Below are 12225 nucleotides of genomic sequence, written 5' to 3'. Positions count from 1 at the left end.
GCGGATTTATTCGGCACCCCCGTTTATTACTCAGGCCTCTTTTGCGCTTTGCGTTGGCACGACCCGCCCCCGGTCGGCGGCGGCGGCGCGTTGACGCGGCGCGCGGGACCTGCGGGGTCACCTCCTGCCTCCGCAGCCCGCTGGCTCGGCGACCTTGGCCGTGTCCCCGAGGAGGGGGGGTCGCAGCAGCGCTGGCTCCCGTCCCCGCAGAGCCATCCGCGGCGCAGATTGAGCCTCGCTGGGCTAATCGCTCTCTGCTGCGGCGCTGCCTCTCGGCAAGCGTCAAATAAAGAGAGGAGGAGAGCGCTGCTTTTTTTTTTTTTCCAGGCGAAGCCAAAAAAAAAAAAATCAACAGGCTGGATATATCGCTGCTTAAACAGCCTTAATTTATGTAATTGCTGCCATTTAAAAACAGGAGCAGATCGGCGGCTGGCGTAAATTGTCACAGCGCCGTGGTGTAAAATTGTCACTGTGCCAACCCAGCAATCAAACCGTTTTTTTTGCGGGGGGAAAAAACGCATTTGCAGTTGGCAAGGTGGGGGAACCGCTTTGTGTTTCCCTTGCCCTGGTATTTCAGCGTGGTCGCAGCAAGCCCCCCGCCCCCAACTTGCCCTTAACGACGGCCGAGGGCTCAAAGCCCGATTAAACCGCCTGTCTTGCCGCGCTGCTTTGAAGCAATGCTCGGGGGAGTTTGTAGGGGCGGAGGGGGGGGATCGGGGTTAAGGAGCTAAGGGACAGCACATTTGGTAGCGTGGGAAGAGCATCCGAGCATCTTCCTTTGCTTGGGAGTTGCTCCTCTGGGGAAGAGGGGAGCAGTCGGACCCGCCAAAGAGCCGGGGAGCGAGGGGAGCCGGGCTCGCTTCGTTAGCCAGCTAACGAGCGGGAGGAGCAAAAAGAAAAAAAAAAGCGGCAAACGTCTTTGTTAAGGAGAATTAAGGAGGTTTCCGCCTGCCGCTCCCCGGGGAGCGCTCAGGGCAGCGCTAATTGAATTAAGAGCATGTGCGCTCGCACCGGCGACGGCGCTTCATCTCCGCCGAGCGGGCACGCCAGGGCCTTTGGCCGGATGCCGTCGTCCGGAAAGCGGCTCGCCGTCCCGCAAAGGGTTTGCCAGGGCGCCGTCCGAGGCCGCCCGCCTCTTCCCGGCCGCGGCAGGAGCCCGCTCGGCCGCCCCGAACCTCGGCCGCCTTCCTCCGAGCCAGGGTGCCCGGCGCAAGGAGGGCGCCGTCTGGCAGCAGGAGCACCCCGGCGGCGGCGGCCCCGTCCCCGGCCGTGACCCCGGGCTCGCAGGCGGCAGCCGGGACTCCGCCGACTCCATCGGTTATTCCATTAGCTCCGACTTCCCCCTCTAACCGGATTAGCCGGCAGTCTATAAAAGCCAGGCGGACAGCGGGAGAGAGGGCCACGCGGAGCCGAGCGCGGGAAATGGAGGGCAGAGAAATCACATTAGCGCTGCCGGGGGCGTCTGGCGGGGGGTCTGGCTCGGGCGGGCAGAGGGGCTTTGGTGGCGCCGGCAGAGACCGCCGGCAGCCACGGAGGTGAGCAAATCCCACCGCCGAGCGGCTTCGGATATCTCCTGGCCCCGGCCGGACCTGGCCGCTCCAGTGCGGGTGGGATTCACGCCCCACCGGCCAGCAACGCCATCGTGTCCCGGCAAAGCGGGAGCGCAGGGCTGGGACCGGGAGGGCGAGCGAGCGGCCATCGCTCCTGGGTCTCCTGCGTCCCCTCCTCGCGCCCCCCGCCGCCGCTCCCGGGGGCCGCTGGCAATGCTGAGCCAGCACCTAGCCCTGTTGCCCGGCCCCAAATACGTGAGGTGCGAGACTGCTCCCGGGTCTCCATCCAAAGGAGATGCGGTCGGGGTCTCTCTGGGACGGGCAGGAGCGAGGTGAGCCCACCTTGGGCGAACGGGTCGCCCTGCCGGCAGCATCCCAGCCGGGGACACGGGGCACCTGCAGACGGCGGACGCGCGCAGGAGCTGCCCCCGCTTCTCGGGGCTGCCATGGGCATCCTTCCCCTCTTTCGCTGGCCCCAAACCGCATCGTTGCCTCTCTCTTCTTCCAGAGACCGGATACTTTCCTCAGCCCAGCCAGCAGCGCCGCCCTCCCCAGCCTGGATGCCACCTCCCTCGGGATGCTCCAGGGGACCCAAGAGCTGCTGCGCCCTCTCGGACCGCCGGGACCCCGCGGGCAGGACGAGCCGCCGGAGGTGCGGGCCGGGGTAAGCGGTGGGCTGCGCGGGAACCGGGCCAGTCGCGAGCTCCTACCGCCCGACCTCGAGCGCGGAGGCCGCGCCGGCTGGCGGAGGGTGGGAGGCCTGGGCAAAGCCGGGGAGGAGGGCGGCCGCGGCCGGGGGCGCCTTGCCGGGAGCCATGCTCGCCGAAGCGGCGGCGGGTGCCTGCATGCACCAGATCTGAGCGCTCGAGCCCAAAGCCGTTTAGCAAATTCACTCCTCTTACCGCCGCGGTGTGCTTTAGAGCTCCGGCACCTCCGGCTCCTGCTTTTCGGCTCCTGGGGGAAAAAAAAAAAAGGCAGCTGCTCTCCTTCTCCAGCCCTTTGTATTGATAAACGGAGCTAGCGGACCGGTTCCAAACCAGCCCACGTGGCGCTAACGTCTTCCTGCGCTTTCGCCATCCGGCTTTAAACAGAGCAGGTCGTTAAACCTCAGCTCCGCTTATTAACGCAGGCAGCGAGGGCCGAATTACCCTGCGTGCGGGCTTCGGCTCCCGGCCGCCTGCCCGTCGGCAGCTGGCCGGATCCCGCCGTCCGGCCGCTGACGCCTCGGCCTCTCGCCCGCTCGTCCTCCGTCAGCCCGGTTGCTGGGGGGCTGCAGAGCAGCCGAAACAGCCGTACCGCGTCCGGCCGTGGCGCGCAAGCCGGCCCCTGGCTGTCCCGCCGCGGAGTCGAGGGGAAGGTGGGGAGCGTCGCAGAGGGATGCGACCCGTTCGGCTTTTGGAGCCACCCTTGCGGCACGCTGAAGCCAGCGGCGTGAAAAGGCCTCTGGTTTGCACAAAACCCTTCCTGCCGCCCCACGCGCGCCTGCTCTGCCTGGCCGTTTTCGCTCTTTTTGGGTAAAAACGCCAAGTTTTGCTCTTTGCGGGGAGAACTGCCAGTAGAAGGACTTTTTTTTTTCCCCCCAAGCTGTGACAGCCCAATTTTCTTTCTTCGGCTTTTCCCTTCCCCCTAAAGCGGCAATTATTGCCGCTCCACCTGCTTTAAGGGAGGCCGCGATGTCGCCGGATGAAATCGCGATTAAAAGTGCCCCTCCGGGATGCCGAGCCGGGGGGACCGTCTGCTGCCCGGGCCGCCGCTAGTCGGGGTCCTGGCCCCAGAGAGGCCGAAACGCCCCTGCGCGTTTTCCTACCCTTCCGCCCTCGCGCTGAGCGGCCCTGTGACTCTTAACCAGGCGATGACTAATTTACAAGCGGCATGTAAAGATTCGCGGGAAGTTTTCTCCAAGCTCTTCAAACGTTTCAAGCGTTGCTTTTCCCCTCCCGTCCCCCGCGTTTCCGTGCACTCGCCTTCGGTCCCGTTTTGCCCAGCGGGCTGGCGTTTCTCCTTGCTGGCGTTTCGTTCCCAGTGCCGCCTGCATCCAAACAGCTGCATCGCCTAAGGTGAGAGCCCCAAATGTGCAACCAGAGCCCCAAATCCGCCGCGGGGCGTTGGAGCAGGAGGAAAGGGTGCTGTGAGGGTCAAGGGTGCTGCAAGGCGCTGCTCAAGGGATGAGGGTGCTGCAAGGGATGAGGGTGCTGCAAGGGATGAGGGTGCTGCAAGGGATGAGGGTGCTGCAAGGAGAGGGGATGCTGCAAGGGATGAGGGTGCTGCAAGGAGAGGGGATGCTGCAAGGGGCGAAGGTGCCACAAGGAGAGGGGGTGCCGCAAGGGGCGAGGGTGCCGCAAGGCGCGAGGGGATGCTGCAAGGGGTGAGGGGGTGCCGCAAGGGGCGAGGGGGTGCCGCAAGGGGCGAGGGGATGCCGCAAGGGGCGAGGGGATGCCGCAAGGGGCGAGGGTGCCGCAAGGGGCGAGGGGGTGCCGCGAGGGGCGAGGGGGTGCCGCGAGGGGCGAGGGGATGCCGCAAGGGGCGAGGGGATGCCGCAAGGGGCGAGGGTGCTGCAAGAAGAGGGGATGCTGCGAGGGGCGAAGGTGCCACAAGGAGAGGGGGTGCCGCAAGGGGCGAGGGTGCCGCAAGGCGCGAGGGGGTGCCGCAAGGGGCGAGGGGATGCTGCGAGGGGCGAGGGGATGCCGCAAGGGGCGAGGGGATGCCGCAAGGGGCGAGGGGGTGCCGCGAGGGGCGAGGGGGTGCCGCAAGGGGCGAGGGGATGCCGCAAGGGGCGAGGGTGCCGCAAGGGGCGAGGGGGAGCCGCAAGGGGCGAGGGTGCTGCAAGAAGAGGGGATGCTGCGAGGGGCGAGGGTGCTGCGAGGGGCGAGGGTGCTGGGGCCTTGCCCCGCCAGCCGCCCGGGCCGCCGGGCCGCGGTGCAGCCGCAGCTCCGAGTGCCACCTAGCGTCCCGCGGCGCCGCCGCGCAGGGCGCTGCTTTAGCTAAACCTTCCCCAAGCAAGGAGCTGTCCCAGCTCCGCACGGCTCTGAAAATACCCAGCAGAGCCGGAGAGAACAGATTGCGGGTTCCCACAGAGAAGGACAAACAGTGATCCGGGAAAAACAGAAATTCCAAAAATATTCCCAAAAAAACCCTTTCCCCCCCCCCCTTCAGTTCGAAAGAGATCGTTCGGCTCGTCCGTGCCGCGCCGGCGGCTCGACCTTTCCGAGCGCGATGAAGCGCCCCGGAAAAGCAGCCCGCTGCGCACCCCTTCCAGTTAACGAGCCGCCTGAGTCATCAGGGAGATGGTGCCGAGCGGGAGGAAGCCGCGGGGCGGCCGGGGGCGCGCGGCCCTGGCGGATTTACGCTCGCGGATTAAACGCAAGGGGAGTTTGGTCGGGCAAGACGGTCAATACCTAAGCAAACATTAAAATTTACGGCCAGGGCGCTGTCGATAAACCGCCTGCCGGGCCGAGGGCGAGACGGGCAGTAGCATCAACGCCTATCGGCGGTGATGAGGGAGCCGCTTGGATTTTATCCCTCTCCGGGCAATAATTTTTGCAAAGGACGGCGCATGCAAACGCTTCGAGGGGCTTGAAAGCCCCAGGGCGAGGTGTCGGGAAGGAGATGACCGACTTTTGGGGATGGGGGGGGTTAACTCGGGCTCCGTGCGAAAAGGGGCAGGGGGCACGTCTGGAGAGCGGGGCCTTGGGGAGGCTGCCAAGCGTTGCCCCCGCTCCCGGAGCTTGGGGGGGCGCGACATTTCCCCCCCCCTTCTTTAAGCCCCCAGGAGTCTTTAAATCCCGGCAGGAATCGCGCATCACCGTCAGCACCTATTTCCCGAATCCGCTGGGCTCAGGAAGGGTTTCTTTTTTTTTTTCTTTTTTTTTTTTTTTGCACGTGGGATGGGGGGGAGGGTCCCTTGGCTGCACCGCCGGGACCCCTGCCAGGAGGAGGAAGAGGAGGAGAGCCTTCCTCGCGTGGCGGCAGCCGGCCGTCCCCGCTGCAAGGCCGGCGGGGAGGGGGGGGAGGATTTATCGCTCGGGAGGTTTTTGGGGCTCCCGGACGGTGGCTGTCGGCAAGCCGCTGCTCTGCGCCCGGATCCCGTTTGTCTGGCAGCGGCACGAGCCCGGGGTTTGCTTTCAAGTCATCCCACCTCATCTTCGCCGTTTCTCTCTCTCTCTCTTTTTTTTTTATTCCTTCCTTTAATCGAGCGACATAAAACACCGGCGACGAGCGTGAGCGAAAGGGGAGGGCTCGCGGTCCCCGCCGGCGGAGGAGCAGCCGCTTTCCCCAGCCTTATCTCGCCCGAGCAGGCAGCGGGGTCAGCGCGCCCGCTCCGCGGAGGGCTTGTCGCTGCGCGGCGTTCACTCGTGTAATCCGCCGCCTTTCATTTCCGCGGTCAGGGCGCTATCAGCAGCCGGCAGCTAGGCCCGGCGAGCGACGGCGATCGCCCGCCCTGAAAGCGCCGTCCTGAAGGCGAAGGCAGCGGGAGACGCGGCGTCGCTATTAAAATCGCGCGCAGCTCCGATATTAAACGCTTTTCAGCGCAGCCCGATTCACCCCCCGCCCCCCCAAACCGAAGCGCGACGCGCCGGCTCATATGCGCCTTTCCCCTCCCCGGCGCGGCCCCCGCGGGTGCCGGCACGCCGGAAGGGAGCTCAAGCCCCGTTTAATCAGATAAACGGCTGCTCATCGGCAGCCTTTCGCCAGCCGATGCGTCGGGCAGGAGGCCGGGAAGGGCGAAGGTGCGTTTATCCGGGGGGAGGGGGTCCCGGGCGGCTTCAAGAAGTCTAAATTACCAAAAAAAAAAAAAAATCTCCGTATTTCCTGGCAGGGAGTTGCAAATCGTCGGTATTTTGTGAGTTTCCAGGGAAATGTGTTGCACGTGAAAACAGAAGAAACCTCCGAGCTGCCCAGCCGATCTAGCAGTGTAGATATATTTGGAGGGTGAAGCTGGGGGTTAAACCCAGCCGACCTCGAGGAGCGGGGAGTTGGATGGGAAGCTTGCAGTGGTTTTTTTTTTTTTTTTTCCCCCTGGGACCCTGCCGTCCCTCTCCCGCAAACGTTGCTGCAGGAGGAAAGTTTCCTTCGGAAATATCCGCCGTGGTCCCAAAGCGAGTTTCCAGGCAGGCAGCACCGCCGGGCCCGGCGGGTCGCTCCTTCTCCGGCCCGCGACGAGCGTTTCTCGCGGATGGGCAAGGCAGGAAAAGCAAGCGACGAGCTAATTATCTTCTGATGATTTCCCGAGCTTTTGTTGCGGATAAAGGGGGGAAAGCAAGGGAATTTTTCCCTCTGATCTGCCTAAGCTGCTGGCAATTTTTCTCAGATATGCAAATCGGAGCTTATCCCATCTTCATAACAACGACGGAGTTGGGCTTAATATTCCCCCCGGGGACATGCTATTTAGTGGGGAGGGGGGGGAGGATCGTGTAACAGATTGAGACTAATGTGCTGCCTGGAGGCTCTGCTTTAAATGCTGCTGTGCTCACAAGTGAAACGAGTTGGACCGTTCTCAGCCTCTGCCCACAGCCGGAGGTAGCCAAGGGACTGGTGTAACTGGGCGCACCACGGCCGTTGCCGGTCGCAGATGCCCGGGGAGAAGGGCAGGAGCGGGGTGAATACTGCATGGCCTCCCGTGGAGGTTTCTGGCCAGACACCCAGCCCGTCCTCCACGATTTGCTCTGTGCTTTTCCTTCACCCATCTGCAGATGAATCGGTTCCAGCATTTGAAGCTCCTCGGATACATCAAGGTGTCTCCGAGCAATTTGTTACATAAATAAAAAACTTGGCCTAAGCAAATATGGGAAGGAGGGAGGGTGTCTCGTCTGAGCGGATGAAAGGCTCCGAATCCACATGTGCAGTGGCTCTACAGGCAGGGAAAGCTTCAGAGAGTTGTAAATGATGGGGAGAGGGGGGAATAAATATAAAATATAAGGAGTTTCAAAGCTTTCATAATTTCAGATGTAGATTCCCAGCCTTTCCTCGCAGGCGCCCTGCAGGAAGAAAGCAGATGCAGCCACATCCATATTTTAGAAAGCATGTGCAGGAGTACTGGGGGGCGCGTGTCCAAGTACCCTTAACTCTGCCCTCTCCAATGGGCCCCTCCATCAGGATGGAGGCGATGTGGGAGCGCACCGGCCAGGCACATGGGGACTGGCCACTGCAAGGGCAAAGCGGTGCTGGCCGGGTCCTTCGGAGCGATGTTGGGCGGGGGATAGTTCAGCTCAGACCAGCAGCACGCTGGCCTCTGGTTGCCGCGGCATGCTTTATTAGCAGGGCTGACGGTCACAAACCCCCTCCAGATGACAGCAGACAGCTCCGGTTCCGTCTGAGCTGGCATCCCCTGCTTGACTTTCCCGGGGGAAACCTCCGCCGTCCGGCACGCGGCTCCCGCGCTCAGTGGGAGCCCCTTTCTCAGCCTCCGCTGATGCTGTCTGAGCTCAGAGAAGCTGCCTTTGCCCAGGGCTCATCCCAGCACCTTTTGGCAGCGCTAGCGAGCAGAAGGCAGGGAAAACAAGAGCCCTGGGGCCATCGCCGTGCTTCCTGCCTGCCAGGGAGGACGTGCTGCGGCCCCCGAACAGGGAGGCAAGGTTGGGGCACGAGTTGAGGCTCGGTAACCAAATTGCCTCCTTCGGTCCCGCTGCTGGGAGTAAGATATAAGGCAAAGCCAGCTAAAGTCAAGCCAGGCACGAAGGCCGATGCTGGCCGAGTTTAGAGGGGTGGCGGAGATTGCAGCGGGGCCAGGCAGATGGAGACCCTGCGGGGTGGCAGGAGAAGGGTGAGCCGGGGAGGATCGGGGGGCAGTGGGGCCGGGGGCATCCCGGGGGGGTGTCCGCGCTGAAGTTACCCCTCCAGCGGCAGCTCTCGGATGACACTCGGGACAGAGCAGGTTCAGGCCGTGCGACTGCACCGCTGCAGGGGGGACACGAGAGGGCCGGGAGGCTGCAGGGCCGGGAGCCAGAGCTCAGCAATGCCTAGAGATGCTCGACAGCTATAGCGCGGCCTCCCCGAGGAGCCGAGAGCCGAAAGGTTGGCCGGGCAGGGAGGGCCGGGACCTTTCCTCTCTGTGGCGACGGGGGGAAGAACACGCAGCTGCAAAAATCCTTTTCTTTTAAAAAAAGGCTCAAAGGGCGCTCTGATGTTTTCTGCAAGCGTTTCTGGAGGTGAGCGCCGCTCTAACGGCCCTCCCACGTCCCGTGTCCTCAGCTCCTGCAGGAGACCTTGCTGGGGAAGCCGCCGGCGCGGCGCGGCGTGGCGCGCCGACACCTCTGCTTCCCCGGGCAGGAGCAGGGAGGAACGCCTGCGCTAAATGCATGGGGGCAGCGATAGAAAGCCAATGTGAGATTTGCAATAGTTGGAAGGGGGATAAACACAAAGAGATCGAGACCCCCCCCCCCCCCAATAGACGCATATTGGCACGGCTCCCTCGGCACCCGCTCCCCTCCAGGGTGAGCCTGGTTTTGCACCCACTCTCAGGTCCTCCCCCGGGCTGGCAAAGCTGGGCACACTGGTGCTGAGCTGGCGCGCGGGGGGCTTTCCACTCTCACCTCCCCGGACAGGCTGCGGTGGCAGGCAGGGACCCGGCGGGGCGCCCGCCGCTCCTGGCACCGCGCAGCGCCGGGCGCGCAGCCCGCCACGGCGTTGCTACGAGGAAGGTTTGTGTTGTAGCGGCAGCAGGCAGCAGCAGGCAGCGCCAGCATCCGCAGCAGCCGGCGAGCGGCACGGGCTTTGGAGCGACCCCGGCGTGTCCTTATGCTGCAGCCCCCCAGCTCGGCCGTAAGCGTGCCTTTTAGCGGGGTGGGGGGGTGCACGGGCCCGTGGCGCCTCGCTGCTCCGGGGCCGGCCGGGTTGCTGGGGTGTTTCTGTTTGCAGCCGCCAGCTCCTGGCAACGAGCCGCCGGGCATGGCTGGCCGGCCGCCCCGGGGGCCGAGGCAGCTCGCGGCCCCGCTCCGTGGGGCAGCGGGCGGCAAGCACCCATGATTTGGTACTACAGGCCCTTCTCGTCCAGCGTGAGTCCTTGGGGGTGCTGGCGGAGCAGGGGGGGAGCAGACGGGGCAGGAGCTGCGGGTCTGTGCACGCCCCCCCCCCATCTTTGCAGCAGAGCTGGATGCAGTTTTCCCGAGCCCTAAGCAGTGACGGTGAAGCTGGTTTGCACTGGGCTGAGCAGCGAGTGGGCGGCGGGGAGGGGGCTGAAGGCACTTGGGGGTCTGGCTCGCCTCCCTTGGGGGGGTTTATTCCCGGCGTGCGCCCCTCATCTCCCCCCCCCCCGGCATGGACGTCTCCTTGCAGCTCCACCAAGGTGATGCATCCCTCCCGCCTGCCGACGCTGTGGCTGGGATCCTGCCCGAAAAGCCACCGTACCCACGGGAGACGGCAGCTGCTCCGGAGGAGCAGAGGTACCGGGAGCTGCGCGGGAACCGCTCCTCTCCCGCAGCTGCCTCCTTGGCTTCCTCCACTCCTCGGGGCGGCGGAGAGCTCGCTGCTAGAGGAGCAACAGCGGGATGAGGTCGGGCAGCGTCCCGCCTCTGCGAGTCTGCGCCCAAGGCTCGTCCCGCCTCGAGCGGCCCGATGCTCCCGTGGGATCCCCCACTAGCTGTTTCTTGGGGGATTCCCACTGAACGGCCCCCGTTTTGCCCAGGCGCGTCCCCTCCTGCCGCTGGGCAGTGCTGTGTGTCCGGCTGTCGAGGGTGGGGGGGGTCTGCCTGGCCCACGGCCCACCCTCACACCGCTGCCTCTCTCCCCACTCCCACGTCCGGCTTTGCCGGCCCCGGGCAGAGCGCGGCGCCCGCGTCGGGCTGCCGGCTGGTTTCCCGCACCCTCTGCTCTCTGCTCCGCAGGTGCCAGGACGGCGCCAGGGACCAGCAGGACCAGGTGAGTGCCGGGGAGCCGGGGGGCAGCGCGGGCAGCGGGTCCTGGCTGCCAGCAGCATCTGCCTGGTCCTTCCCCCTCTCTCTCCCTGTTGTCCAAAACCACAAGAAACTCCCCAAGGCTGCGCGATGCTGCTGAGCCCACCCTCTGCTCCCCCCCCCACCCCCCCCCGGCTCGCGAAGGCCAGCCCCAAGGCTGCCAGCCCGGAGGCCAGCGGAGCTGGCAGGCATGCAGCTCCGTCACGGCCGTCTCCCGCCAAGGCCCCTGGTGATGCAGCTGCCGGCAGGACCGACCCTGCACGCCCAGCTCGCCTCTGCTCCGTGGCCCCGCAGGGGACGGGGGCAGCGGAGCCTCTGCCCATCCCACCACCCTGCTGCTTCGCAGCCAGATGGTTTTCTAGAGGCCACTGCAACCATTTCTACGGCAGGGGCGACTGCATGGCTTTGCATCATGAGAGGAGAACGCTCAGTGGATTTTTTTTTTGGTCCGTAGACTTTTGCAGTCTCCCTCTGAACCCACGTATGCTTTTAACACCCGCAGCGTCAAGAGCTGCACGCATGACATGACACAAAACTCAGCGTGCAAACCCGTTCCTCCGTGCCGGGGAGCGTGGGCGACTGCAGCACGGTGCTGGAGCCTGCTGCAAACCCCAGGCAGGCCCCTGGCTGAGCTCCCTGCGGGTGCACGGCACTGCAGGGCATTTGGCTTGGCCTCGCTCCAAGGACCAAGGGTGCTGGGGTCCAGGCTAGGTGAAGGAGAGACTGGGTGCACGCGCTGGGGTTTATTTCGACAGGGAGGTAAGCTGGGACCTCTCCATACTAGAGCCCCGTCGTGCAGGCGCCAGCCAAGGCCACGTCCCCAGGGCTGGCAGTTATTTCACCGGAGGGAGTGACTGAGTCAAGGGGGACCCTCGAGTCCCATCGACTCAGCTGGGAAAGGCCAGGGGCCCCCGTGAGAGCCCCAAGCAGGAGCTTTGGGCTGGCGAGACATGGCCGTGGCTCGTGACCAGAGGTCGGCCGTCCCAACGCATGCCAAGCTCCTCATCCGCCCCACGGGGCTGTATTTGGACGACCAGGCGTCCAGGCATGCATTGGGGACAGACGATAGGTGAGTTGTCTCCTGCGGCCAGACCTGTGCTGTGGGCAGGCAGCTCCGACATCCCCTGGGGACTGAACGGGGCCCTGGCGGGTGCCACCGTGAGCTGAGCACCGTCCCACCAGGGCCGGCAGCAGCCCCTCTCCCCGCCGCGGCTCTGGCCTTGGGGAGGGCCGGGTGGAGCCCTGTTTTGGTTTGCTCCGTTGCTGAGATAGGGCCGCGCGGGTGCCCTTGCTGCGGGGGCTCTCGCGAGGTGCCATGGCAACTTTATCGTCCTTCTGCCTATCTGCAGAGACGGGGAGGGGAACCGCAAGGGAGAGGCACTGAGATGCTCTCTGTCCATCCCCCCACCTGATGCCACATCTGGAGCTTTAGAAATGTGCTGAAACAGCAGCTTATTGCTGTGGCTGAGTCCCTGGGATCCGTCAACTAGGTACCTTGGCGTCGTCTCCCTGGCCAAGACGGGTGACATCCCGGCCGGTGTGTGGTGGCCCCTGCAGCACCTTTAGCACCTTTAGCTCAGGCAGAGCTGCCTCAGGTGGCACAAGACACCGAGCTGCTGAAAGTCTCTTCAGGGATGTTCATTCAAGCTCAAGTCCACTCTTTGCCCCAGCTCCTGGCTCAGACCAACTACTTGTCACATGGAGGAAAAAAGCCAACTAGGGCAAGCCATTGAAATAAAAGCAGGAGTGAGCAGAAGCTCTAGCCGGTGCCTGCGTTTCAGCCACAG

At 64.5% G+C, this 12225-nt stretch overlaps 1 protein-coding gene across 14 annotated transcripts in view; it reads left to right on the top strand.

The window, feature by feature from the left end:
* Positions 1-12225, top strand: part of CCDC33 (coiled-coil domain containing 33) — a 53382-nt gene that overhangs the window by 38070 nt on the left and 3087 nt on the right. For 13 of the 14 annotated variants that reach the window (XM_068958475.1, XM_068958482.1, XM_068958476.1 and 10 more), the window contains 4 exons: positions 2059-2214; positions 9201-9308; positions 9822-9928; positions 10370-10403. In XM_068958475.1, coding sequence (XP_068814576.1) covers positions 2059-2214; positions 9201-9308; positions 9822-9928; positions 10370-10403 — 405 coding nt within the window. The remainder of the gene's footprint in view (positions 1-2058; positions 2215-9200; positions 9309-9821; positions 9929-10369; positions 10404-12225) is intronic. The other variant, XM_068958479.1, reaches the window with a different exon arrangement.

Source organism: Struthio camelus, chromosome 12 (assembly GCF_040807025.1).
Source record: "Struthio camelus isolate bStrCam1 chromosome 12, bStrCam1.hap1, whole genome shotgun sequence".
In the NCBI taxonomy this organism is placed as follows: Eukaryota; Metazoa; Chordata; class Aves; order Struthioniformes; family Struthionidae; genus Struthio; species Struthio camelus.
This window is presented reverse-complemented; position numbering and strand designations above follow the sequence as displayed.